This window comes from Lichenostomus cassidix, unplaced genomic scaffold (genome assembly GCF_008360975.1).
Source record: "Lichenostomus cassidix isolate B80296 unplaced genomic scaffold, HeHo_3.0 HiC_scaffold_36, whole genome shotgun sequence".
In the NCBI taxonomy this organism is placed as follows: Eukaryota; Metazoa; Chordata; class Aves; order Passeriformes; family Meliphagidae; genus Lichenostomus; species Lichenostomus cassidix.
In genome coordinates, this window is record NW_028147270.1 from 1228039 (window position 1) to 1252234 (window position 24196).

The following is a 24196-nucleotide window of genomic DNA, read 5'->3' on the forward strand; positions in this document are numbered from 1 at the left end:
AGGAAGAGGAAAAACAGGAAAAAATGGAGATTATAGGAGAAGGAAAAATGGGGGAAAATAGGGAAAATTGAGGAAAAATTGGAGGAAAAATGAGGAAAAATTGGGGGAAAAATGAGGAAAAATTGGGGAGAAATGGAATTTGTAGGGAGAGGAGAAAGAGGGAAAAATTGGGGAGAAATTGGGGGAAAATTGAGGAAAAATTGGGGGAAAATTGAGGAAAAATTGGGGGAAAATTGGGGAGAAATGGAATTTGTAGGGAGAGGAGAAATGGGAAAAAATTGGGGGAAAATTGAGGAGGAATTGGAGTTTAAGGAAAAGGAAAAATGGGGAAAAGTTGGGGAAAAATTGGAGTTTGTAGGGAGAGGAAAAATGGGGAAAAATTGGGGAAAAAATGGGGGAAAATTGGGGGAAAATTGGGGGAAAATTGGGGGAAAATTGAGGAAAAATTGGGGGAAAATTGAGGAGAAATGGGATTTGTAGGGAGAGGAGAAAGAGGGAAAAATTGGAGGAAATTGGGGAGAAATTGGGGGAAAATTGAGGAAAAATTGGGGGAAAATTGAGGAGGAATTGGAGTTTAAGGAAAAGGAAAAATGGGGAAAAGTTGGGGAAAAATTGGAGTTTGTAGGGAGAGGAAAAATGGGGAAAAATTGGGGAAAAAATGGGGGAAAAATTGGGAAAAATTGGGGGAAAAATGAGGAGAAATGGAATTTGTAGGGAGAGGAGAAATGGGGAAAAATTGGGGGAAATTGGGGGAAAATTGGGGAGAAATTGGGCAAAAATTGGGCAAAAATTGAGGAGAAATGGAATTTGTAGGGAGAGGAGAAAGAGGGAAAAATTGGAGGAAATTGGGGAGAAATTGGGGGAAAATTGGGGTTTAAGGAAGAGGAAAAATGGAGATTATAGGAGAAGGAAAAATGGGGAGAAATAGGGAAGAATTGGGGAAAATTGAGGAAAAATGAGGAAAAATTGGGGGAAAATTGGGGAGAAATGGAATTTGTAGGGAGAGGAGAAAGAGGGAAAAATTGGGGAGAAATTGGGGGAAAATTGGGGTTTGAGGAAGAGGAAAAATAGGAAAAAATGGAGATTATAGGAGAAGGAAAAATGGGGAGAAATAGGGAGAAATTGGGGGAAAATTGAGGAAAAAATGGGGGGAAAATTGAGGAAAAATTGGGGGAAATTGAGGAGAAATGGAATTTGTAGGGAGAGGAGAAATGGGAAAAAATGGGGAAAAATTGGGGTTTGAGGAAGAGGAAAAATAGGAAAAAATGGAGATTATAGGAGAAGGAAAAATGGGGAGAAATAGGGAAGAATTGGGGAAAAATTGGGGGAAAATTGAGGAAAAATTGGGGGAAAATTGGGGTTTAAGGAAAAGGAAAAATAGGAAAAAATTGAGATTATAGGAAAAGGAAAAGTGGGGAAAAATAGGGAAAATTGGGGAAAAAATGGGGGAAATTAAGGAAAAATTGGGGGAAAATTAGGGTTTAAGGAAGAGGAAAAACAGGAAAAAATGGAGATTATAGGAGAAGGAAAAATGGGGAGAAATAGGGGAAAATTGGGGGAAAATTGGGGAAAAAATGGGGGAAAATTAGGGTTTGAGGAAGAGGAAAAATTAGGGGAAAATGGAGTTTATAGGAGAAGGAAAAATGGGGAGAAATAGGGAAAAATTGGGGAAAATTGGGGGAAAATTGAGGTTTAAGGAAAAGAAAAAATGGGGGAAAAATAGATTTAAGGAAAAGGGAAAATGGGGGAAAATTGGGGTTTGGAGGAGAAGGGAAAATAGGAAAAAAATGAGATTTAAGGGAAAAAAAATGGGGAAAAATAGAGATTTAATGAAATGGGGAAAATAGGGAAAATTGGGAAAATATGGAGATTTAAGGAAAAAGGGAAATGGGGAAAAATTGGGGGAAAATTGAGTTTATAGGGAAAGGAAAAATGGGGAAAAATGGCAGAATTGGGGTTTGTAGGAAAAGGAAAAATAGAGATTTAAGGAAAAGGGAAAATGGGAAAAATTGGGGGAAAATGGAGTTTATAGGAGAAGGAAAAATTGGGAAAAATGGGGAAAAATAGAGATTTAAGAAAAAGAGAAAATGGGAAAAAAATTGGGAAAAATGGGGAAAATTGAGTTTATAGGAAAAGGGAAAATTGAGTTTATAGAATGAGGAAAAATGGGGAAAAATATGTTTAAAAAAAAGGTGGAATTTTAGGGAAAAAACGGGAAAAAAAGGTGAATTTTGGGAGAAATGGTGGAAAAGATACTGAAGGAAAAAATGGAATTTTGGTGGGAAAAATGTGAAAAAAAGTGGAATTTGGGAGAAAATGTTAAAGGGAAAATGAGTTTAAAAAGGTGAATTTTGGGAAAAATGTTAAATGGTAAAGGAGGAAAGAGGAAAAAAGGTGAAAAAAGTGGATTTTGGGTAAAAATGCTGAAGGAAAAGTGAAATTTAAGGGAAAAAATGAAGGAAAAAGGGAAAATATTGGTGGAAAAATGGAATTTAGGGAAAAAAGGTTGAATGAAAAATGGATTTTGGAAAAAAAAAATGAAAAAAAGGAAAAAAGTTGAAGGAAAATGATGGAATTTTGGGGAAAAAATGTGGAAAAATGGTGTTTTGAGGTCACTGCAGAAAAAATGGTTCAAAAAAGGTTAAAAATGGTTAAAAAAAGTGGATTTTTGAGGGAAAATCCACAGGATTTGGAACTCTTGGTGTCGCTGGAGAGGAAATTTTGGTGTCCTGGTGCTTGAAAATGGTGAAAAATGGGAAAAAATGGTTAAAAATGGGAAAAAATGGTTAAAAATGAGGAAAATTGGTGAAAAATGGGAAAAAATGGTTAAAAATGGGAAAAAATGGTTAAAAATGAGGAAAATTGGTTAAAAATGAGGAAAAAATGAGGAAAAAATGGTTAAAAATGAGGAAAAAATGGGAAAAAAATGGTTAAAAATGAGGAAAAAATGGGAAAAAATGGTTAAAAATGAGGAAAAAATGGTTAAAAATGAGGAAAAAATGAGGAAAAAATGGTTAAAAATGGGAAAAAATTTGGAAAAAGAGGAAAAATGGTTGGAAAAATGGTAAAAAATGAGGAAAAAATGGTTAAAAATGGTCAAAAATGGGGAAAAAATTGGAAAAAAATGAGGAAAAAATGGTTGGAAAAATAAAAAAATGGTGGAAAATATGGTAGAAAAAATGGTTTTAAATGGTAAAAAATGGGGGAAAACGGGAAAAATGAGGAAAAAATGGTAAAAAATGGTGGAAAAGGAGAAAAAATGGTGAAAAAGTGGTTTAAAGTGGTGAAAGAATTGAGGGAAAATGGTGGAAAAGGAGGAAAAATGGTGAAAAAATGAGGAAAAATGGTGAAAAATTGAGGAAAAAATGTGGAAAAAATGGTTAAAAAATGAGGAAAAATGGTGAAAAAATTGGAAAAATGGTGAAAAATTGAGGAAATGGTGAAATGGAAGAGAAATGGGTAGAAAAATGGTTAAAAATATGGAAAAATGGTGGAAAAATGGTTGGAAAAATGAGAAAAAATGGTAAAAAATTGAGGAAATATGGTAAAAAATGGTAAAAAATTGAGAAAAAATGGTTAAAAATGAGAAAAAATGGTAAAGAATTGGGAAAAAAGGTTTAAAAATAAGGAAAAAAGGTGAAAAATTGGGAAAAACGGTTAAAAATATGGAAAAACAGAAAAAATTGGGAAAAGATGGTTTTAAAATGAGAAAAAAATGGTAAAAAAAACTTAAGAAAAATGGTGAAAACATGAGAAAAAATTGAGAAAAAAATGGTTTTAAAATGAGAAAAAAATGGTGGAAAAATGAGGGAAAAAATGGTTAAAAAAATTGTTTTTAGTGGTTTAAAAATGGGAAAAAATGGTAAAATTGAGGAAAAAATGGTTTAAAAATGAGAAAAAAATGGTCAAAAATGAGGGGAAAATGGTTTAAAAACGAGAAAAAAAGGTGAAAAAAATGAGAAAAAAGGTTCAAAAATGAGAAAAAAATGGTAAAAAATTGAGAAAAAAAAGATTAAAAAATGAGAAAAAAAAGGTTAAAAAACGAGAAAAAATTGGGTAAAAAATTGAGAAAATGGTTTAAAAATGAGAAAAAAAGGTGGAAAAAATGAAAAAAGAAAGGTTAAAAATGAGAAAAAAATGGTAAAAAATTGAGAAAAAAAGGTTGAAAAAATGAGAAAAAATTGGGTTAAAAATGAGAAAAAAATGGTTTAAAAATGAGAAAAAAGGTGAAAAAATGAGAAAAAAAAGGTTAAAAAATGGTAAAAAATTGAGAAAAAAATGTGAAAAAATGAGAAAAAATTGGGTTAAAAAACGAGAAAAAAATGGTTTAAAAATGAGAAAAAAGGTGAAAAAAAAGGTTAAAAAATGGTAAAAAATTGAAAAAAAAAATTAAAAAATGAGAAAAAAATTGTTTAAAAAATGAGAAAAAAACGGTTAAAAATTTCCAAAAAAAAGGTGAAATTGTGGTAAAATTTGGGATGTTTTTGCCGCCGGTTTTTGGGTGGAAAAACTGGAATTTTTGGGTGGAAAAAATGCACTTTTTGGGTGGAAAAACTGGAATTTTTGGGTGGAAAAACTGGACTTTTTTTGGAGCTCTCAGGTGAGTATTTTGGGGGGAATTTTGGGGATTTTCCTTGTGCCTGTTTGACCAACCTCTGCCTTTTGTGTGCTGCAGGTGTGAAAATAAAAAAGCAGCGAAAAAGTCCCAAAAAAAAAAAAACAAAATTCCCGCCGCTCTTTTGGGGTGAAAACAGGCAGAAAAGGGCAAAAAAAAAAATCCGAATTTCAGTGAAAAATGATTGGAAAAGTCAGGGAGAGGAGGGGAGATGGTGAGGGAGGGAAAAATGGGGAAAAATGGGATTTTTTTCCCCGAATTTTGGGCTGAATTTGGTGAAGTTTTGCTGCAAATCCAGGAGGAGGAAAAGCGACGGCGGAGAGGAAAATGGCAGGAAAGAGGCCAAAAGTGGTGGAAAAAAAATGGAAAAAATATGGAAAAAATATGGAAAAAATGATGGAGAAATGGGGAAAAATGTGGAGAGAATGTGGAGAAAAATTGCTGGAAAAAAGGCCAAAAAATGGTGCAGAAAAAGGGAAAAAATGCTAAAAAAAAAGACCAAAAATTGCTGAAAAAAAGTCAAAAAAAATTATTAAGAAAAGCCCAAAATATGGTCCAAAAAAGAGGGAAAATGGTCCAGAAAAAGCTGAAAATAAGCCCAAAAAATGGTGCAAAAAAAGGGAAAATGTTAAAACAAAAAGCCCAAAAAATGATGAAAATAAGCCCAAAAATGATGAAAAAATTGCTGAAAAAAGCCCAAAAAATGGTGCAAAAAAAGGGAAAAATGCTGGAAAAAAGTCCAAAAAATGATGAAAAAAAATGGCTGAAAAAAAGCTCAAAAAATGATGAAAAAAGCCCAAAAAATGGTGCAAAAAAGGGAAAAAATGCTGAAAAAAAAGCCCAAAAAATAATAAAAATAATTAAAAAAAAACATGAAAAAATTGCTGGAAAAAACTCAAAAAATGGTGCAAAAAAAGGGAAAAAATGCTGGAAAAAAGTCCAAAAAATGATGAAAAAATGGCTGGAAAAAAGCCCAAAAAATGATTAAAAAAGCCCAAAATATGGTCCAGAAAATGGAAAAAAATGCTTCAAAAAAAGATGAAAGAAAGGGAAAAAATTGCTGGAAAAAAGCCCAAAAAATGGTGCAAAAAAAGGGAAAAATTGCTAAAAAAAAGCCCAAAAATTGATGAAAAAATTGCTGAAAAAAGCCCAAAAAATGGTGCAAAAAAAGGGAAAAAATGCTGGAAAAAAGTCCAAAAAATGATGAAAAAATTGCTGAAAAAAAGCCCAAAAAATGATGAAAAAAGTCCAAAATATGGTCCAGAAAATGGAAAAAAATGCTCCAAAGAAAGATGAAAGAAAGGGAAAAAATTGCTGGAAAAAAGCCCAAAAAATGCGGCAAAAAAAGGGAAAAAATGCTGAAAAAAAGTCCAAAAAATGATGAAAAGAAGCCCAAAAATGATTAAAAAATTGGTGAAAAAAAGCCCAAAAAATGATTAAAAAAAAGCCCAAAAAAAGGTCAAAACGCTCCCAAAAAAAGCCCAAAAATGGTAAAAGAAAAGGAAAAAAATGGGGGAAAAAAAGCCCAAAAATTGATAGAAAAAAGCCCAAAAATTGGTCCAAAAAAAAGGAAAAAATGCTGCAAAAAAGCGTAAAAACTGATTTAAAAAAAGCCCAAAAAATGATGCAAAAAAAAGGAAAAAATGTGGAAAAAATGGTGAAAAAAAAGCCTAAAAAATGGTGAAGAAAAGAAATAATTTGGTGAAAAAAAGCCCAAGAATTGATAGAAAAAAGCCCAAAAAATGGGCAAAAAAAAGGAAAAAATGCTCCAAAAAGCGATGAAAGGGAGAAAAAAAAAGTGGAAAAAATGCTCTTAAAAAACCCTAAAAAGTGATGAGGAAAAAGAGAAAAAAATAGTAAAAAAAATCCCCGAAAAATTCGGAAAAAAGAAAAGGGAAAAAAAGCCCAAAAAATGCTGAAAAAAAAGAGAAAAACCCCAAAATTGCAGAAAATAAAATGGAAAAAAAGGCCAAAAATGCTGAAAAAATGGAAAAAAAGCCCAAAAAATTAGGAAAAAAAAAGGGAAAAAAAAGCCCAAAAAAATCTGAAAAACCAGGAAAAAAAAAAGCCCAAAAAATTCTGAAAAAAGGGGGAAAAAAACAAAAAAAAATTGGAATAAAAAGGAAAAAAAAACCCCAAAAAATTCAGGAAAAAACCCAGGAAAAAACCCCAAAAAAATTAGAAAAAAATGAGAAAAAAGCCCAAAAAATTCGGAATAAACCAGGAAAAAAAAAAGCCCAAAAAATTCTGAAAGAAGGGAAAAAAAGCAAAAAAAATTCGGAATAAAAAGGAAAAAAAAGCCCAAAAAATTCAGGAAAAAACAGGAAAAAAAAGCCCAAAAAATTCTGAAAAAAAGGGAGAAAAAGCAAAAAAATTCGGAATAAAAAAGAAAAAAAGCCCAAAAATTCAGAAAAAACAAGAAAAAAAAAGCCCAAAAAATTCAGAAAAAACAGGAAAAAAAGCCCAAAAATTCTGAAAAAAGGAAAAGCAAAAAAATTCGGAATAAAAAGGAAAAAAACCCCCAAAAAATTCAGAAAAAAAACCAGGAAAAAAAGCAAAAATAGTGAGAAAAAAAAGCCAAAAAAAATCTGAAAAAACAGAAAAAAAAAAGCCCAAAAAATTCGGAAAAAAGGGGAAAAAAGCCCAGAAAATTTGGAATAAAAAGGAAAAAAAAAACCAAAATTCAGAAAAACCAGAAAAAAAGCCCAAAAATTCTGAAAAAACCAAAAGCAAAAAAAAAAAAAAGAAAAAAAGCCCAAAAAATTCAGAAAACGGAAAAAAAAGCCCAAAAATTCTGAAAAAAGGAAAAAAGCAAAGAAATTGGAATAAAAAGGAAAAAAAGCCAAAATTCAGAAAAAACAAGGAAAAAAAGCCAAAAAATTCTGAAAAACCAAAAAAAGCCCAAAAACCTGAAAAAGGGAAAAAAAAGCAAAAAAAATTTGGAATAAAAAGAAAAAAAACCCCAGAAAATTCAGAAAAAAACCAGGAAAAAAAAAAAAAAAAAAAAATTAGAAAAAAAAAGAAAAACCCCAAAAATTCTGAAAAAACAGGAAAAAAAGCCCAAGAAATTCGGAAAAAAGGGACAAAAAGCAAAAAAAATTCGGAATAAAAAGGAAAAAAAGCCCAAAAAAATCTGAAAAAACAGGAAAAAAAGGCCCAAAAAATTCAGAAAAAAACCAGGAAAAAAAGCAAAAAATATTAGAAAAAATGAGAAAAAAAGCCCAAAAAAATTCAGAAAAAAAAGGAAAAGCAAAATATTTTCAATAAAGAAAAAAAAAGCCCAAGAAAATCTGAAAAACCAGGAAAAAAGCCCAAAAAATTCGGAAAAAAACGAAAAAAGGAAAAAAATTACGAAAAAAAAAAAAGAAAAAAAGCCCAAAAAAATTCAGAAAAAACAGGAAAAAAAAAGCCCAAAAATTCGGAAAAGGGAAAAAAGCCCAGAAAATTTGGAATAAAAGGAAAAAAAAAACCAAAAATTCAGAAAAACCAGAAAAAAAAAGTGCAAAAATTCTGAAAAAACAGGAAAAAAAAGCAAAAAAATGAGAAAAAGCCCAAAAATTGAAAAACAGGAAAAAAGCCCAAAATTCTGAAAGAAGGGAAAAAAAGCAAAAAAAATTGGGAATAAAAAGGAAAAAAAGCAGAAAAAAAAGGAAAAAAAACCCAAAAAATTCAGAAAAAAACAAGAAAAAAAAGCCCAAAAAATTCAGAAAAAACAGGAAAAAAAAGCCCAAAAAATTCTGAAAAAAGGGAAAAAAAGCAAAAAAAATTCGGAATAAAAAGGAAAAAAAACCCCAAAAAATTCAGAAAAAAACCAGGAAAAAAAGCAAAAATAATGAGAAAAAAAGCCAAAAAAAATCAGAAAAAAAGGGGAAAAAAAAAAAGCCCAAAAAATTCAGAAAAAAACAGAAAAAGCCCAAAAATTCAGAAAAAACAGGAAAAAAAGCCCAAAAAATTCTGAAAAAGGAAAAAAAGCCCAGAAAATTTGGAATAAAAAGGAAAAAAAACCAAAAAATTCAGAAAAAACCAGGAAAAAAAGCAAAAATAATGAGAAAAAAAGCCAAAAAAATCAGAAAAAGGGAAAAAAAAAGCCCAAAAAATTCTGAAAAAAGGAAAAAAAGCAAAAAAATTGGAATAAAAAGGAAAAAAGCCCAAAAAATTCAGAAAAAACAGGAAGAAAAAGCCCAAAATTCTGAAAAAGAAAAAGCCCAAAATTCTGAAAAAGGAAAAAAGCAAAAAAAATTTGGAATAAAAAGAAAAAAAACCCCAAAAAATTCAGAAAAAACAGGAAAAAAAGCAAAAAAAATTAGAAAAAAACCAGAAAAAACCCCAAAAAATTCGGAATAAACCAGGAAAAAAAAAGCCCAAAAAATTCTGAAAAAACAGAAAAAAAAGCCCAAAAAATTCTGAAAGAAGAGAAAAAAAGCAAAAAAAAATTGGAATAAAAAGGAAAAAAAGCCCAAAAAATTCTGAAAAAAGGGGAAAAAAGCCCAGAAAATTTGGAATAAAAAGGAAAAAAAACCCCAAAAAATTCAGAAAAAAAACAGGAAAAAAAGCAAAAAAAATGAGAAAAAAAGCCCCAAAAAATCTGAAAAAATAGGAAAAAAAAGCCCAAAAAATTCTGAAAAAAGGGAAAAAAAGCAAAAAAAATTAGAAAAAAAAAGAGAAAAAAACCCCAAAAAATTCAGAAAAAAAACAGGAAAAAAAAGCCCAAGAAATTCGGAAAAAAGGGAAAAAAAAGCAAAAAAAATTCGGAATAAAAAGGAAAAAAAAATCCCAAACCAGCAGGATTTGCTCCCAAATTCTCAAGTTCTCCTTCCCGACCAAAATTTGCCGGAATTGATCTTTTTTTCGGGAAATTGTCCAAAATTCCTGATTATCTTCTAATTTATCTCCTCAGCGGTGGTGAGCGTGGTGCCTTCAATAAATTCGGTGGTAAGTCCCAAAAAAAAACCCAAAAAAAAGCACAAAAATCGGAGGTTTCGACCCCAAAAAATGGCAGAAAAATGTTCTTTTTTCATTTATTTTATTTTTCCTTTACGGGAGAAATTTTGGGGGAAAATTTCCCCTTAAAGATTTCAGGTGGAAAATGGAAAAATAATGATAAAAAAGGTGATTTTTTGGTGAATTTTGAGGAGGAAATTAGTGAAAATGGTGATTTTTTTATTTTTTTTTTTTCCCAAGGGAGGGTTTTGGGGTGAAAAAGGTGATTTTTGGTTCAAAAAAAAACCAAAAAAACGCTGCATGTGTGGAAAAAAAAAATAATAATAATAATTCAGAGGTTTGGTTGAGATTTTTTTTTATTTTTTGGGGGAAAAAAAACCCCAAAAATTGGGATTTTGTGGTGGAAAAAAAAATCTCGGCGGCGAATTTGAGGTTTTTGGTGGAAAAAAACTACAAAAAAAATACTAAAAAAGGTGAAAAATTCCCCAAAACTTTGGGGTTGAAATGGGAGCTGCAGTTGACCCAAAACGGAAAGGTTTTGATTTTCCCAAATCTTGGAGGTTTTAGCCCAAAAAATTGGGGCTTTTGGTGGTTTTTGGAGGGAAAAAAAAGGGAAAAAAAATAAAGGGAAAAATGTGGTTTTTGAGTGGAAAAAAATGGGGAAAAATGGGAAAAATATGAGGAAAAATGAGGGAAAAATGAGTGGAAAAAAGGAAAAATGAGAAGTAAAAATATAAGGGAAGAATGAGTGGAAAATGAGGGAAAAATGAGGGAAAATGGAAATTTAAAAAATGAGGAAAAATAAAAATATGAGTGGAAAATCTGAGGGAAAAATAAGGTAAAAAATGAGTGGAAAATAAAAGGAAAATGAGGGAAATATTGAGGGAAAAATAGGAAAAATAGGGAAAAATAAGGTAAAAAATGAGGGAAAATGAGTGGAAAATATGAGGGAAAAAATAGGAAAATTTGAGGGAAAAATGAGTGGAAAATAAGAAAAAATGTGGAGAAAATGAGGGAAAATGGGGGAAAAATTAGTGGAAAAATGAGGGAAAAATAAGGTAAAAAATTAGTGGAAAATGAGAAAAACATGAGGAAAAAATGAAGGAAAAATAGGGAAAAATAAGGTAAAAAATGAGGGAAAAAAATGAGGGAAAAATGAGTGGAAAATAAGGAAAAATGTGGAGAAAATGAGGGAAAAATTAGTGGAAAATGAAGGAAAAATAAGGTAAAAAATTAGTGGAAAATGAGAAAAACATGAGGGAAAAATGAGGAAAATAGGGAAAAATAAGGGAAGAAAATAAGTGGAAAAAATCAGGAAAAGTGAGTGAAAAATGTGGAGAAAATGAGGGAAAAATTAGTGGAAAAATGAGGTAAAAATGAGTGGAAAATAAAAGGAAAATGAGGAAAATATTGAGGGAAAAATAAAAAAAATAGGGAAAAATAAGATAAAAATGAGTGGAAAATGAGGGAAAAAATGAGGAAAATATGAGGGAAAAATAAGGTAAAAAATAAAGGAAAATTAGGGAAAAATTGAGTCAAAAATGAGGGAAAAATAAAAAAAAAATGAGGGAAAAATGAGTGGAAAATAAGGAAAAAATGGAAAGAAAATTAGTGGAAAATGAGGAAAAAATCAAGAGAAATAAGTGGGAAATGAGTGGAAAATGTAGAAAAAATGAGGGGAAAAGCAGAAAATAAGGGAAAAATAAGGAAAAATGAGTGGGAAATGAAGAAAATATGAGGGAAAGTGAAAAACTGAGAAAAACTATGAAGGAAAAATGAGGAAAATGGGAAAAATGAAAAATAAGATATTTAGGGAAAGATGAGAAAATAAGTGGAAAAATGGAAGATAAATGAGTTGAAAATAAGGAGAAAAGTGGAAAAATGAGGGAAAATGTGGAATAAAAGAAAAGGAGTAGAAAAAATGAGGGAAAAATGAGGGAAAATGAGGAAAATTTGGGAAATGTGAGTGGAAAATGAGGAAAAACAGGGAAAATAGAGAAAAAAGGGGAAAAATTAAGGAAAAACAAGTGGAAAATTCATAAAAATTGAGTGGAAAAGAGGGGAAAAATGATAAAATTAAGAAAAATGAGAAATAAAGAGTCAAAAATGAGTAGAAAATCAGAGAAAATTAGAGGAAAATTAGGAAAAATTGAATAGAAAATGAGTAAAAAATTGAGAAAAATTAGTAAAAATTGAATGGAAAATGAGGGAAAAAGTCTGAAAAATGAGTGGAAAATGAGAGAAAAAAATGAGGAAAAATTAGGGGAAAATGAGGGAAAATTAAGTGGAAAATATATAAATACTGAGTGGAAAATTAGGAAAAAATGAGGAAAAATAAAGGGGAAAATTAGAAAAAAATGAGGAAAAAAAAAAGAAAAATGTGTAGAAAATGAGAATTAAATATTGAGTGGTAAATGAGAGAAAAAGGAGGAAAATGAGGGAAAATTGGAGGAAAATACGGGAAAAAAAGAAAAAATCACGAAAAAATTGAGGAGAAATTAGGGAAAAATAGGAAAAGTGGGAAAAATCAGGAAAAATGAGTGGAAAATGAGGAAAAAACAGTAAAAAAGGAAATAAGTGGAAAAAAAGAGGAAAATGAGGAAAAAAAATTTAAAAAATCAGGGAAAAACTAGGAAAAAAGTGGAAAAAATCAGGAAAAGTGGGAAAAAAGAGGAAAAAAGTCAAAAATGAGTGGAAAATAAGAGGAAAATCAGAGAAAATCAGGAAAAAATTGAGGAAAAATTAGGAAAAAAATTAGGAAAAATTAGGGAAAAAATAGGAAAAAAGTGGAAAAATCAGGAAAAGTGGGAAAAAAGAGGAAAAAAGGAAAAAAGGAAATGAGTGGAAAATAAGAGAAAAAAGAGGAAAATGAGGACAAAAATTTTTAAAAATCAGGAAAAAACTGAGGAAAAATTAGGAAAAAATAGGGAAAAAGTGGAAAAAATCAGGAAAAGTGGGAAAAAAGAGGAAAAAAAGAGGAAAAGAGGAAATGAGTGGAAAATAAGAGAAAAAAGGAAAATGAGGAAAAATTGGAGGAAAATTAGGAAAAAAATTTTAAAAATAGGAAAAAATTGAGGAAAAATTAGGGAAAAATTAGGAAAATGGAAAAAAAAGTGGAAAAAAGCAGGAAAAATGAGGGAAAAAAAAAAGGAAATGAGTGGAAAATAAGAAAATAAAAGAGGAAAATAAGGGGAAAACAGAGGAAAACAAGGAAAAAATCAGGAAAAAATTGAGGAAAAATTAGGAAAAAATAGGAAAACTGGGAAAAAAGTGGAAAACTCAGGAAAAGTGGGAAAAACGAGGAAAAAAGAGTCAAAAATGAGTGGAAAATAAGAGGAAAATCAGAGAAAATCAGGAAAAATTTGAGGAAAAATTAGGGAAAAATTTGAGGAAAAATTAGGGAAAAATAGGAAAAGTGGGAAAAAAGTGGAAAAAATCAGGAAAAGTGGGAAAAACGAAAAAAGAGTCAAAAATGAGTGGAAAATTAGAGGAAAATCAGAGAAAATCAGGAAAAATAAGGAAAAAAACAGGAAAAAATTGAGGAAAAATTAGGGAAAAAATGGGAAAAAAAGTGGAAAAATCAGGAAAAGTGGGAAAAAAGAGGAAAAAAAGAGGAAAAAAGGGGAAAAAAAAAGCAACTCTTGGTCCCTCGGAGCCTTTTTGGGGAGAAACGTCGCGAATGGCAAATTCAGCAAAGGTGGAGAAACAAAAAATATTGAAAAAAAACCGGAATTTTGGTGCCAAATTTGGGGATTTGACCCCAAAAAATGGGAATTTTGGGATGGGGAGGGGGAGGGGCGGGGCTGGGAGGGGGAGGGGCGGGGCTGGGTGACGTCATGGGTTAGCCACGCCCCCTCATTTGCATATTTTGGGTGTTTTTTTCCTTCCCCCATGTGGCCCCCAAAGGACCTCGAGATCAAGGGCCGAGGCATGACCCAGGTAATTAGCTAATTAGGGGTTAATTAGTTGATTAATTACTAGTTAATTAGCGGGGAATGAGGGGTGGGTTGGGGGTAATTAGTGGGAGAGTTAATTGGGGTTAATTAGTTCGGGTAATGGGATTAATTGGGGGTGATAAGAGGTTTAATTGGGGTAATTAATGGGGTAATTAGGGGTTAATTAGTGGTAATGAAGTGATTTGTTAAGGGGTGGATTGGAGTTAATTAGTGCCACTGAATAATGGAGTTAATTGGGGTTAATTAGTTCGATTAATGGGATTAATTGAGGGTGAAAAAGGATTTAATTGGGGTAATTAAGGGTGGTAATTAGGGGCTAATTAGTGGTGATGAAGGGGGAAATGAGGGATGGGTTGGGGTTAATTAGTGGTGATAATTAATGGAGTTAATTGGGGTTAATTAGTTCAATTAATGGGATTAATTGAAGGTGGTAAAGGATTTGATTGGGGTAATTAACGGGGGTAATTAGGGGTTAATTAGTGGGGATAATTCAGAGAGTTAATTGGGATTAATTAGTGTTATTGAAGGGGTTAATTGCAGGTGATGAAGGGCTTAATTGGGGTAATTAATGGAGTTAATTGGGGTTAATTAGTTTGATTAATGGGATTAATTGAAGGTGGTAAAGGATTTAATTGGGGTAATTAATGGGGGTAATTAGGGGTTAATTAGTGGGGATAATTCAGAGAGTTAATTGGGATTAATTAGGGTTATTGAAGGAGTTAATTACAGCTGATAAAGGGTTTAATTGGGGTAATTAATGGCAGTAAATGGGGTAGTTAATGGGGCTAATTAATGGAGTTAATGAGAGGTAATTAGTGCTATTGAAGGGAGTAATTGGGGGGAGTAAAGGGTTTAATTGGGGTAATTAATGGGTATTATTAATAGAGTTAATTAGTGCTAATGAAGCAAATATTTGGGGAGAATAAAGGATTTAATTAATTAATGGTGGTAATTAAGGGCTAATTAGTGGTGATGAAGGGGGAGATGAGGGGTGGGTTGGGGTTAATTAGTGGTGATAATTAGTGGAGTTAATTGGGGTAGGTGAGTTTAATTAATGGGATTAATTGAAGGTGGTAAAGGATTTAATTGGGGTAATTAATGGTGGTAATTAGGGGCTAATTAGTGGTGAATAAGGGGGAATAAGGGATGGGATTCAGATAATTAGTGGGGATGATTAATGGAGTTAATTGGGGTTGATGAGTTCAATTAATGGGATTAATTGAAGGTGGTAAAGGATTTAATTGGGGTAATTAATGGTGGTAATTAGGGGTTAATTAGTGGTGACGAAGGGGGAATAAGGGATGGGATTCGGTTAATTAGTGGGGATGATTAATGGAGTTAATTGGGGTTGATGAGTTCAATTAATGGGATTAATTAGAGGTTATAAGAGGTTTAATTGGGGTAATTAATGGTGGTAATTAAGGGCTAATTAGTGGTGATGAAGGGGAATGAGGGATGGGTTGGGGTTAATTAGTGGGGATAATTAATGGGGTTAATTGGGGTTAATTGGTTAATATAATTAATGAGGGTGGTAAAGGATTTGATTGGGGTAATTAATGGTAATTAAGTGATTCGTTAAGGGGTGGGTTGGGCTTAATTAGTGTAATTAAAGGAGTTAATTGAGGTTAATTAGTGCTGTTAAAGGGGTTAATTATGGGTGTAAAGTGATTTTGTTGGGGTAATTAGTGAATTAGTGGGGTAATTAACGGAGTTAATTAGTGCTGTTGAATGGGTTAATTGGTGTTAATGAGGGATTTAATTAATGATTGGTAATGGGGAGTTAATTAGGTTGTGGTTAGTAAGGGTAATTAGCACTAAGTAGTTAATTAGCCTAATTAATTAGCGATAATTAATGATAATTAATTAGTGATAATTAAATAATTAACCCAAGGGGAGCAGGAAAATTAAAACAGCCCCAAAATGGGGTGGGGGAGGGGAATTGGGGCCAATTTTGGCTTCCAGGTTGTGATTAATGAGGTTTAATTAGTCACTGTGAATGTTAACGAGTCAATTAACATTACTAATTAGCGCTAATGAGTTAATTAATCCCCCCAGGGGAGCAGGACAACTCGGACAACAACACCATCTTCGTGCAGGGGCTGGGAGAGAACGTCACCATCGAGTCGGTGGCGGATTACTTCAAACAGATCGGCATCATCAAGGTACCTGGGGACACCTGTGACACACCTGGGGACACCTGGGGACAGCTGTGACACACCTGGGACACACCTGGGGACATTGGGGACACACCTGGGGACACCTGTGACACACCTGGGGACAGCTGGGGACACCTGAGATACACCTGGGGACAGTTGGGGGACACCTGGGACACACGTGGGGACAGCTGAGATACACCTGGGGACATTGGAAATACACCTGGGGACACCTGAGACACACCTGGGGACACACCTGGGGACACCTGAGACAGGGTTAGGCTGATTACTTCAAACAGATCGGGATCATCAATGGTTGCAGACCTGCAGTGGTGGTCACTTGTGGTCACTCAGTGGTCACTCAGTGGTCACTCAATGATAACTCGATGGTCACTCAGGGGTCACTCAGGGGTCACTCACTGGTCACTCAGTGGTCACTCATTGGTCACTAATAGTCACTCAGTGGTTACTCTGGTCACTCAGTGTCACTCAGTGGTCACTCAGCGGTCACTCAGCGGTCACTCAGCGGTCACTCAGCGGTCACTCAGTGGTCACTCAGTGGTCACTCTGTCCCCCCAGACCAACAGTCAGACCGGCCAGCCCATGATCAATCTCTACACTGGGATAACTCACTGATAACTCACTGATAACTCAGTGATAACTCAATGATAACTCGATGGTCACTCAGTGGTCACTGTGGTCACTCAGTGGTCACTCAGTGGTCACTCTGTCCCCAGACCAACAAGAAGACCGGCCAGCCCATGATCAATCTCTACACTGTGATAACTCACTGATAACTAATTCTGTGATCACTCATGGTCACTCAGTGGTCACTCAGCGGTCACTCTGGTCACTCAGTGGTCACTCAGTGGTCACTCAGTGGTCACTCTGTCCCCCCAGACCAACAAGAAGACCGGCCAGCCCATGATCAATCTCTACACTGTGATAACTCACTGATAACTCAGTGTGTTTATTCTCTAACTCGATGGTCACTCAGTGGTCACTCATGGTCACTCAGTGGTCACTCAGTGGTCACTCAGTGGTCACTCTGTCCCCCCAGACCAACAAGAAGACCGGCCAGCCCATGATCAATCTCTACACTGACCGCGAGACAGGAAAGCTGAAGGGAGAAGCGACTGTGAGCTTCGATGATCCTCCTTCTGCCAAAGCTGCCATCGACTGGTTTGATGGTTTGTCACCCAAAATCACCTTTTTTTAACCCAAAATCACTGCCCTTTATAGCCCCAAAATCCCTTTTTCTGTTCTCAAAAATCCCGATTTTTATATCCCAAAAATCGGGATTTTAATCCCTAAAAATTCTGCTTTTTATTCCCAAATATCTCCTCCTTCTGCCAAAGCTGCCATCGACTGGTTTGATGGTTTGTCACCCAAAATCATCTTTTTTTAACCCAAAAATAGTGCTTTTTATAGCCCAAAATCCCCTTTTCATTCCCCAAAAAACCTGATTTTTATATCCCAAAAATCGCCATTTTTATCCCTAAAAATTCTGATTTTTTTCCCCAAATATCTCCTCCCTCTGCCAAAGCTGCCATCGACTGGTTTGATGGTTTGTGAACCAAAATCACCTTTTTTTAACCCAAAATTAGTGCTTTTCATATCCCAAAAATCCCCTTTTCCTTCCCCAAAAATCCTGCTTTTTATAGCTGAAAAATTCTGATTTTTATCCCCAAAATTCTGCTTTTTATTCCCAAATATCTCTTCCTTCTGCCAAAGCTGCCATCGACTGGTTTGATGGTTTGTCACCCAAAATCACCTTTTTTTAACCCAGAATTACTGCTTTTCATAGCCCCAAAATCACCTTTTCATTCCCCAAAAAACCTGCTTTTTATATCTCAAAAATCCCGATTTTTATCTCTAAAAATTCTGATTTTTTTCCCCCAAATATCTCCTCCTTCTGCCAAGTCTGCCATCGACTGGTTTGATGGTTTGTGAACCAAATTCTGCCTTTTTTAACCCAAAATTAGTGCTTTTTATATCCCAAAATCCCCTTTTCATTCCCCAAAAAACCTGCTTTTTATAGCTGAAAAATTCTGATTTTTATCCCTAAAATTCTGATTTTTATTCCCAAATATCTCCTCCCTCTGCCAAAGCTGCCATCGACTGGTTTGATGGTTTGTGAACCAAAATCTGCTTTTTTTAACCCAAAATTAATCACTTTTATTCCCTGAAATATTGCTGTTTATTCCCCAAAAAACCTGCTTTTTATCCCCAAAATTCCTGTTTTTTACCCCAAAATTCTCTCTTTTCATTCCCAAAATTCCTCCTTTTCATTCCCTAAAATCCTCTTTTCCTTCCTGTTTTTCTCCATTTTTTCCACCTTTAAAATAACCTTTTTTTGGCTTTTTCTTCCCCAATTTTTTTCCTGTTTTTCTCTCATTTTTCCTTCATCTTTCCCTCTCATTTTTCCTCGTTTTCCTTATTTTTCCTCTTTTTTTCCCTCATTTTTCCTCTCATTTTCCCCTTTTTCTCTTTTTCCTTCTTTCCCTTTTTTCAATCATTTTCTCCTCATTTTTCCCTTTTTTTCCTATTTTTTCCCACATTTTTCTTCTCATTTTTCCCCTTTTATTTTCCTCTCATTTTCTCCTTTTTTCCCCCTTTTTCCCCCATTTTTTCCCCTATTTTTCCCCCATTATTTCCCCAATTCTCACTTCATTTTTTTCCCCAAATTCCCTTTTTTCCAGGGAAGGAATTTTCTGGAAATCCCATCAAGGTTTCCTTCGCCACTCGCCGAGCAGATTTCACCAGGGGAGGAGGGAGAGGCCGCGGCAGGGGAGGTGAGAATTCCCAAAATTTCCCAAAAATTCACCTTTTCTGCCCCAAAATTCCCAAAAATTCACCCCAAAATTCACCTTTTCATCCCAAAATTCACCTTTTCTGTCCCTAAATTGCCTTTTTTTACCCCAAAATTGCCTTTGTTCAACCCAAAATTACCTTTTTTCACCCCAAAATTTCCTTTTTTGTACCCCAAAATTATCTTTCTTCAGCCCAAAATTCTTTTTTACCCCAAAATTCACCTCTTCATCCCAAAAATCACCTTTTCCGCCCAAAAATGACCATTTTTTACCCCAAAATTCCCTTTTTCCACCCCAGAATTCACTTTTTTACTCCAAAATCCACTCCTTCATCCTAATATTCACCTTTTTTACCCCAAAAGTCACTTTTTCTACCCCAAAATTCCCTTTTTTCACCTTTTCCATCCCAAAATCCACCTTTTCCACCCCAAAATTACCTTTTTTCACCCCAAAATTTCCTTTTCCACCCCAAAATTCACTTCTTAAATGCCAAAATTCCCCTTTTTCACCTCAAATTCCCATTTTCATCCCAACATCCCCATTTTCCCTAAATCCCTATTTTTTCACCCCCTTTTTTCCCAAATCCCCATTTTTCATTCTAAAATTCCCATTTTTCCCCTGCAATTCCTCTTTTTTCCCTTGAAATTCCCGGTTTTTCCCAAATCTCCATCTTTTCACTCCATTTTTCCCAAAAATCCCATTTTTTCTATCATTTTTTCCCTCCAAAATCCTATTTTTTCCCCCAAATCTGTTTTTTCCCCCCAAAATCTCTTCCATTTTTTCTCCCAAAAATCCCATTTTCTTCCCCACAATTCCCTTTTTTTTCGCCTGAAATTCCCTTTTTTTTCCCCATTTTTTCCCCCTAATTCCCATTTTTTCCCCCAAAATCCCATTTTTCCCAAAATTCCCATTTTTCCCCCCAAAATTCCCATTTTTCCCAAAATCTCCGTTTTTCTCCCCATTCCAGGCCCCATGGGCAGAGGAGGATTCTCGGGAGGGTCGGGAGGAAGAGGAGGATTCACCAGTGGGGGAGGAGGGCAGCAGCGAGCTGGGGACTGGAAATGTCCAAACCCGTGAGTTTTGTACTGGTTTATACTGGTTTGGACTGGTTTGGGTCAAAAACGGGGAAAAAAGTGCCAAAAATGGGAAAAAATGGGAAAAAACTGCAAAAAAAAGGGGAAAAAATGGAAAAAAAATACAGAAAAAAATGGGGAAAAATGGGATTTGGGTTACTGGTTTGTACTGGGAGGAGGAGAGCAGAGAGCTGGGGACTGGAAATGTCCAAACCTGTGAGTTTTGTACTGGTTTATACTGGTTTGGGTGAAAAACTGCAAAAAATGGGAAAAAACTGTAAAAAAATGGGAAAAAACTGCAAAAAATAGGGAAAAATAGAGGAAAAATGGGGAAAAATGGGATTTGGGGTTACTGGTTTGTACTGGGAGGAGGAGAGTAGAGAGCTGGGGACTGGAAATGTCCAAACCTGTGAGTTTTGTACTGGTTTATACTGGTTTGGACTGGTTTGGGTGAAAAATGGGGAAAAAACTGCAAAAAATGGGGAAAATGGGATTGGGGTTACTGCTTTGTGCTGGGAGGAGGAGAGTAGAGAGCTGGGGACTGGAAATGTCCAAACCCGTGAGTTTTGTACTGGTTTATACTGGTTTGGACTGGTTTGGGTGAAAAACTGTGAAAAACGGGAAAAAACTGCAAAAAAATGGGAAAAAACCAAAGATAAAATAGGGTTGGGGTTACTGGTTTGTACTGGGAGGAGGAGAGCAGCGAGCTGGGGACTGGAAATGTCCAAACCTGTGAGTTTTCATACTGGTTTGGACTGGTTTGGGTGAAAAACCGCAAAATATGGGAAAAAAATGGGAAAAAATGGGAAAAAATTGAGAAAAAATGGGGAAAAATAGAGAAAAAATGGGGAAAAAACGGGAAAAATGGGATTTGGGGTTACTGGTTTGTACTGGGAGGAGGAGAGCAGAGAGCTGGGGACTGGAAATGTCCAAACCCGTGAGTTTTCATACTGGTTTGGACTGGGAGAGGTGAAAATTGGGAAAAAATAGAGAAAAAAATGGGGAAAAATAGAGAAAAAATGGGGAAAAAATACGGGATGTCACAGGGAAGGGATTGAGATCAACTGGGATGGGAACTGGGGAGAGACTGGGATGAACTGGGATGGGATTTTGTTTTTTCCTTACCGATGACATCATCAACAACACTGTGACGTCACTGATGACGTCATCGTGACGTCACAGGGCCTGCGAGAACACAGGGAGGGGAGTTGGGATAAACTGGGATGGAAACTGGGAAAGGAGTTGATGGGAAACTGGGATGAACTGGGATAGGAATCGTGCTGTCTTTAACTGATGACGTCACTGGTCATGCTATGACGTCACTGGTGACATCATCATGATGTCACAGGGCCTGTGAGAACACTGGGAGGGGAATGGAGGAGAAACTGGGATGAACTGGGGAAGGAATTGATGGGAAACTGGGAGGAACTGGGATGGGATTTGCTCTGTCTGTAACTATGACGTCATCACTGACGCTGTGACGTCACCGATGATGTAATGCTGACGTCACAGGGCCAGCTAGAACTACGGGGATGGAACTGGGAAAGGAAAACTGGGATGGAAACTGGGAGGGGAACTGGGAGGAACTGGGATTGGCTAAACTTCTGATTTTGCCGATGATGTCATCATTGACGCTATGACGTCACTGATGACATTCTGACATCATAAGGCCTGTGAGAACACTGGGAGGAGAATTGGGATAAGCTGGGATGGAAACTGAGAGGGAAACTGGGAGGGACTGGGATTGACTAAACTTGTATCTTTACCGATGACGTCATCAGTGATACTATGACGTCACTGATGACATCACCATGACGTCACAGGGCCTGCGAGAACCACTGGGAGGGGAATTGGGATAAGCTGGGATGGAAAAACTGGGATGAACTGGGAGGAACTGGGATTGACTAAACACTTGTCTTTACCGATGACGTCATCGGTGACACTATGACGTCACCGATGACGTAACCATGACGTCACAGGGCCTGCGAGAACACAGGGAGGGGAATTGGGATAAGCTGGGATGGAAACTGGGATGAACTGGGAGGAACTGGGATTGACTAAACTTGTATCTTCACCGATGACGTCATCGCCGATGCTATGACATCACTGATGACATCACCGATGACGTCACAGGGCCTGCGAGAACACTGGGAGGGGAATGGAGGATAAACTGGGATGAACTGGAGAAGGAATTGATGGGAAACTGGGAGGGACTGGGATGGGATTTGCTCTGTCTCTACCGATGACATCATCACTGACGCTGTGACGTCACTGATGATGTAATGCTGATGTCACAGGGCCAGCTAGAACTACGGGGATGGAACTGGGAAAGGAAAACTGGGGTGGAAACTGGGAGGGGAACTGGGAGGAACTGGGATTGGCTAAACTTCTGATTTTACTGATGACGTCATCGGTGACACTATGACGTCACTGATGACATCACGCTGACGTCACAGGGCCTGCGAGAACCACTGGGAGGGGGATTGGGATAAGCTGGGATGGAAACTGGGAGGGAAACTGGGATGAACTGGGAGGAACTGGGATTGGCTAAACTTGTATCTTTGCCAATGACGTCATCTGTGATACTATGACGTCACTGATGACATCACGCTGACGTCACAGGGCCTGCGAGAGCCACAGGGAGGGGAATTGGGATAAGCTGGGATGGAAACTGGGAGGGAAACTGGGATGAACTGGGATTGACTAAACTTGTATCTTTACCGATGACGTCATCGGTGATACTATGACGTCACCGATGACATCACCATGACGTCACAGGGCCTGCGAGAGCAATGGGAGGGGAATTGGGATAAGCTGGGAGGGAAACTGGGATGAACTGGGAGGAACTGGGATTGGCTAAACTTCTGATTTTGCCGATGACGTCATCGCTGACGCTATGACGTCACCGATGACATCACCATGACGTCACAGGGCCTGCGAGAACACAGGGAGGGAAATTGGGATAAACTGGGATGGAAACTGGGAGGGAAACTGGGATGAACTGGGATTGGCTAAACTTGTATCTTTACCGATGACGTCACCTGTGACACTATGACGTCACCGATGACGTAACGATGACGTCACAGGGCCTGCGAGAACATGAACTTCTCGTGGCGCAACGAGTGCAACCAGTGCAAAGCCCCCAAACCCGAGGGAGGCCCAGGGGGACCTCACCTGGGCGGGGGAGGGGCCGGCAAGTACCCCGGCGGGGGAGGAAGAGGAGGAGGAGGAGGAGGAGGAAACCACATGGGTGAGTGAGATGGAAAAATACCCTAAATTGAACCCAAAATCGGCAAAAAAATCCCTGAAATCTGCAAAAAAATCCACCCAAGAATACCCGAAATTCGCAAAAAAATCCACCAAGAAATTCCCAAAAATTGACTCAAAATCCACCCGAAAATAGTTCAATTATACCCAAAAATCCACCCAAAAATATCCCAAATATACTCAAAAGATCTCCCCAAAAATAGTTTAACTGCACCCAAAAATCCCCTCAAAAATCCACCCAAAAATCCACCCAAAAATCACCTCAAAAATCCACCCAAAAATAGCCAAAATCCACCTGGGCGGGGGAGGAAGAGGAGGAGGAGGAGGAGGAGGAAACCACATGGGTGAGTGAGATGGAAAAATACCCCAAAAATAGCTGAAATCGCCCAAAAATAGCCAAAAATCTGCCCCAAAAATCTGCCCAAAAATACCCTGAAATCTGCAAAAAAATCCACCCAAAAATACCCGAAATTCACAAAAAAATCCACCAAGAAATACCCAAAAATTGACTCAAAATCCACCCAAAAATAGTTCAATTATACCCAAAAATCCACCCAAATATACTCAAAAAATCTCCCCAAAAATAGTTTAACTGCACCCAAAAATCCCCTCAAAAATCCACCCAAAAATACCCTAAATCCACCCAAAAATCCACCCAAAAATACCCTAAATCCACCCAAAAATCACCTCAAAAATCCACCCAAAAATAGCCAAAATCCACCTGGGTAGGGAGGAAGAGGAGGAGGAGGAGGAGGAGGAAACCACATGGGTGAGTGAGATGGAAATTCCCAAAATTTATCCTAAAAAATTGCTGAAAATTTGCCCCAAAAACAGCCGAAATCTGCCCCAAAATCGGCCAAAAAATCCCTGAAATCCGCAAAGAAATTCACCAAGAAATACCCAAAATGTACCCAAAAATTGACTTAAAATCCACCCAAAAATCCACCCCAAAATTCCCTAAATCCACCCCAAAATATCCTAAAAATATATCCAAAAAGTCAATCTGAAAATACCCTAAATCCACCCAAAAATCCAATGAAAAATACCCCAAAAGTACCCAAAAATCCACCAAAAAATTCCCTAAATTCACCCCAAAATATCCTAAAAAAATATCCAAAAATCGACCTAAAAATACCCTAAATCCACCCAAAAATCCACTGAAAAATGCCCCAAAAGTACCCAAAAATCCATTTCAAAATATCCTAAATAGTCCCAAAAATCGACCTAAAAATACCCCAAATCCACCCAAAAAATCCTCCCAAAACTACCTTAATTACACCCAAAAATCCACTGAAAAATTCCCCAAAAGTACCCAAAAATCCTCCCCAAAATTCCCTAAATTCACCCCAAAATATCCTAAAAAAAAATCCAAAAATCG

General features: G+C 35.9%; 1 protein-coding gene and 1 long non-coding RNA gene across 4 annotated transcripts in view; both read left to right on the forward strand.

The window, feature by feature from the left end:
- Positions 1 to 24196, forward strand: part of FUS (FUS RNA binding protein) — a 43421-nt gene that overhangs the window by 15260 nt on the left and 3965 nt on the right. Inside the window, exons 7-14 of one of the 3 annotated variants that reach the window (XM_085044480.1) lie at positions 9513 to 9547; positions 13463 to 13495; positions 15568 to 15674; positions 16726 to 16855; positions 18368 to 18460; positions 19446 to 19551; positions 22638 to 22774; positions 23130 to 23162. In XM_085044480.1, the coding sequence (XP_084900606.1) occupies positions 9513 to 9547; positions 13463 to 13495; positions 15568 to 15674; positions 16726 to 16855; positions 18368 to 18460; positions 19446 to 19551; positions 22638 to 22774; positions 23130 to 23162 (674 nt within the window). Of the gene's footprint in view, positions 1 to 9512; positions 9548 to 13462; positions 13496 to 15567; positions 15675 to 16725; positions 16856 to 18367; positions 18461 to 19445; positions 19552 to 22637; positions 22802 to 23129; positions 23163 to 24196 lie in introns of all 3 variants that reach the window. The other 2 variants (XM_085044482.1, XM_085044481.1) reach the window with 2 other exon arrangements.
- Positions 1567 to 2662, forward strand: LOC146423786 (uncharacterized). The gene is made up of 2 exons (XR_014847329.1): positions 1567 to 1690; positions 1982 to 2662. It is a non-coding gene; the product is annotated as an uncharacterized LOC146423786 (long non-coding RNA).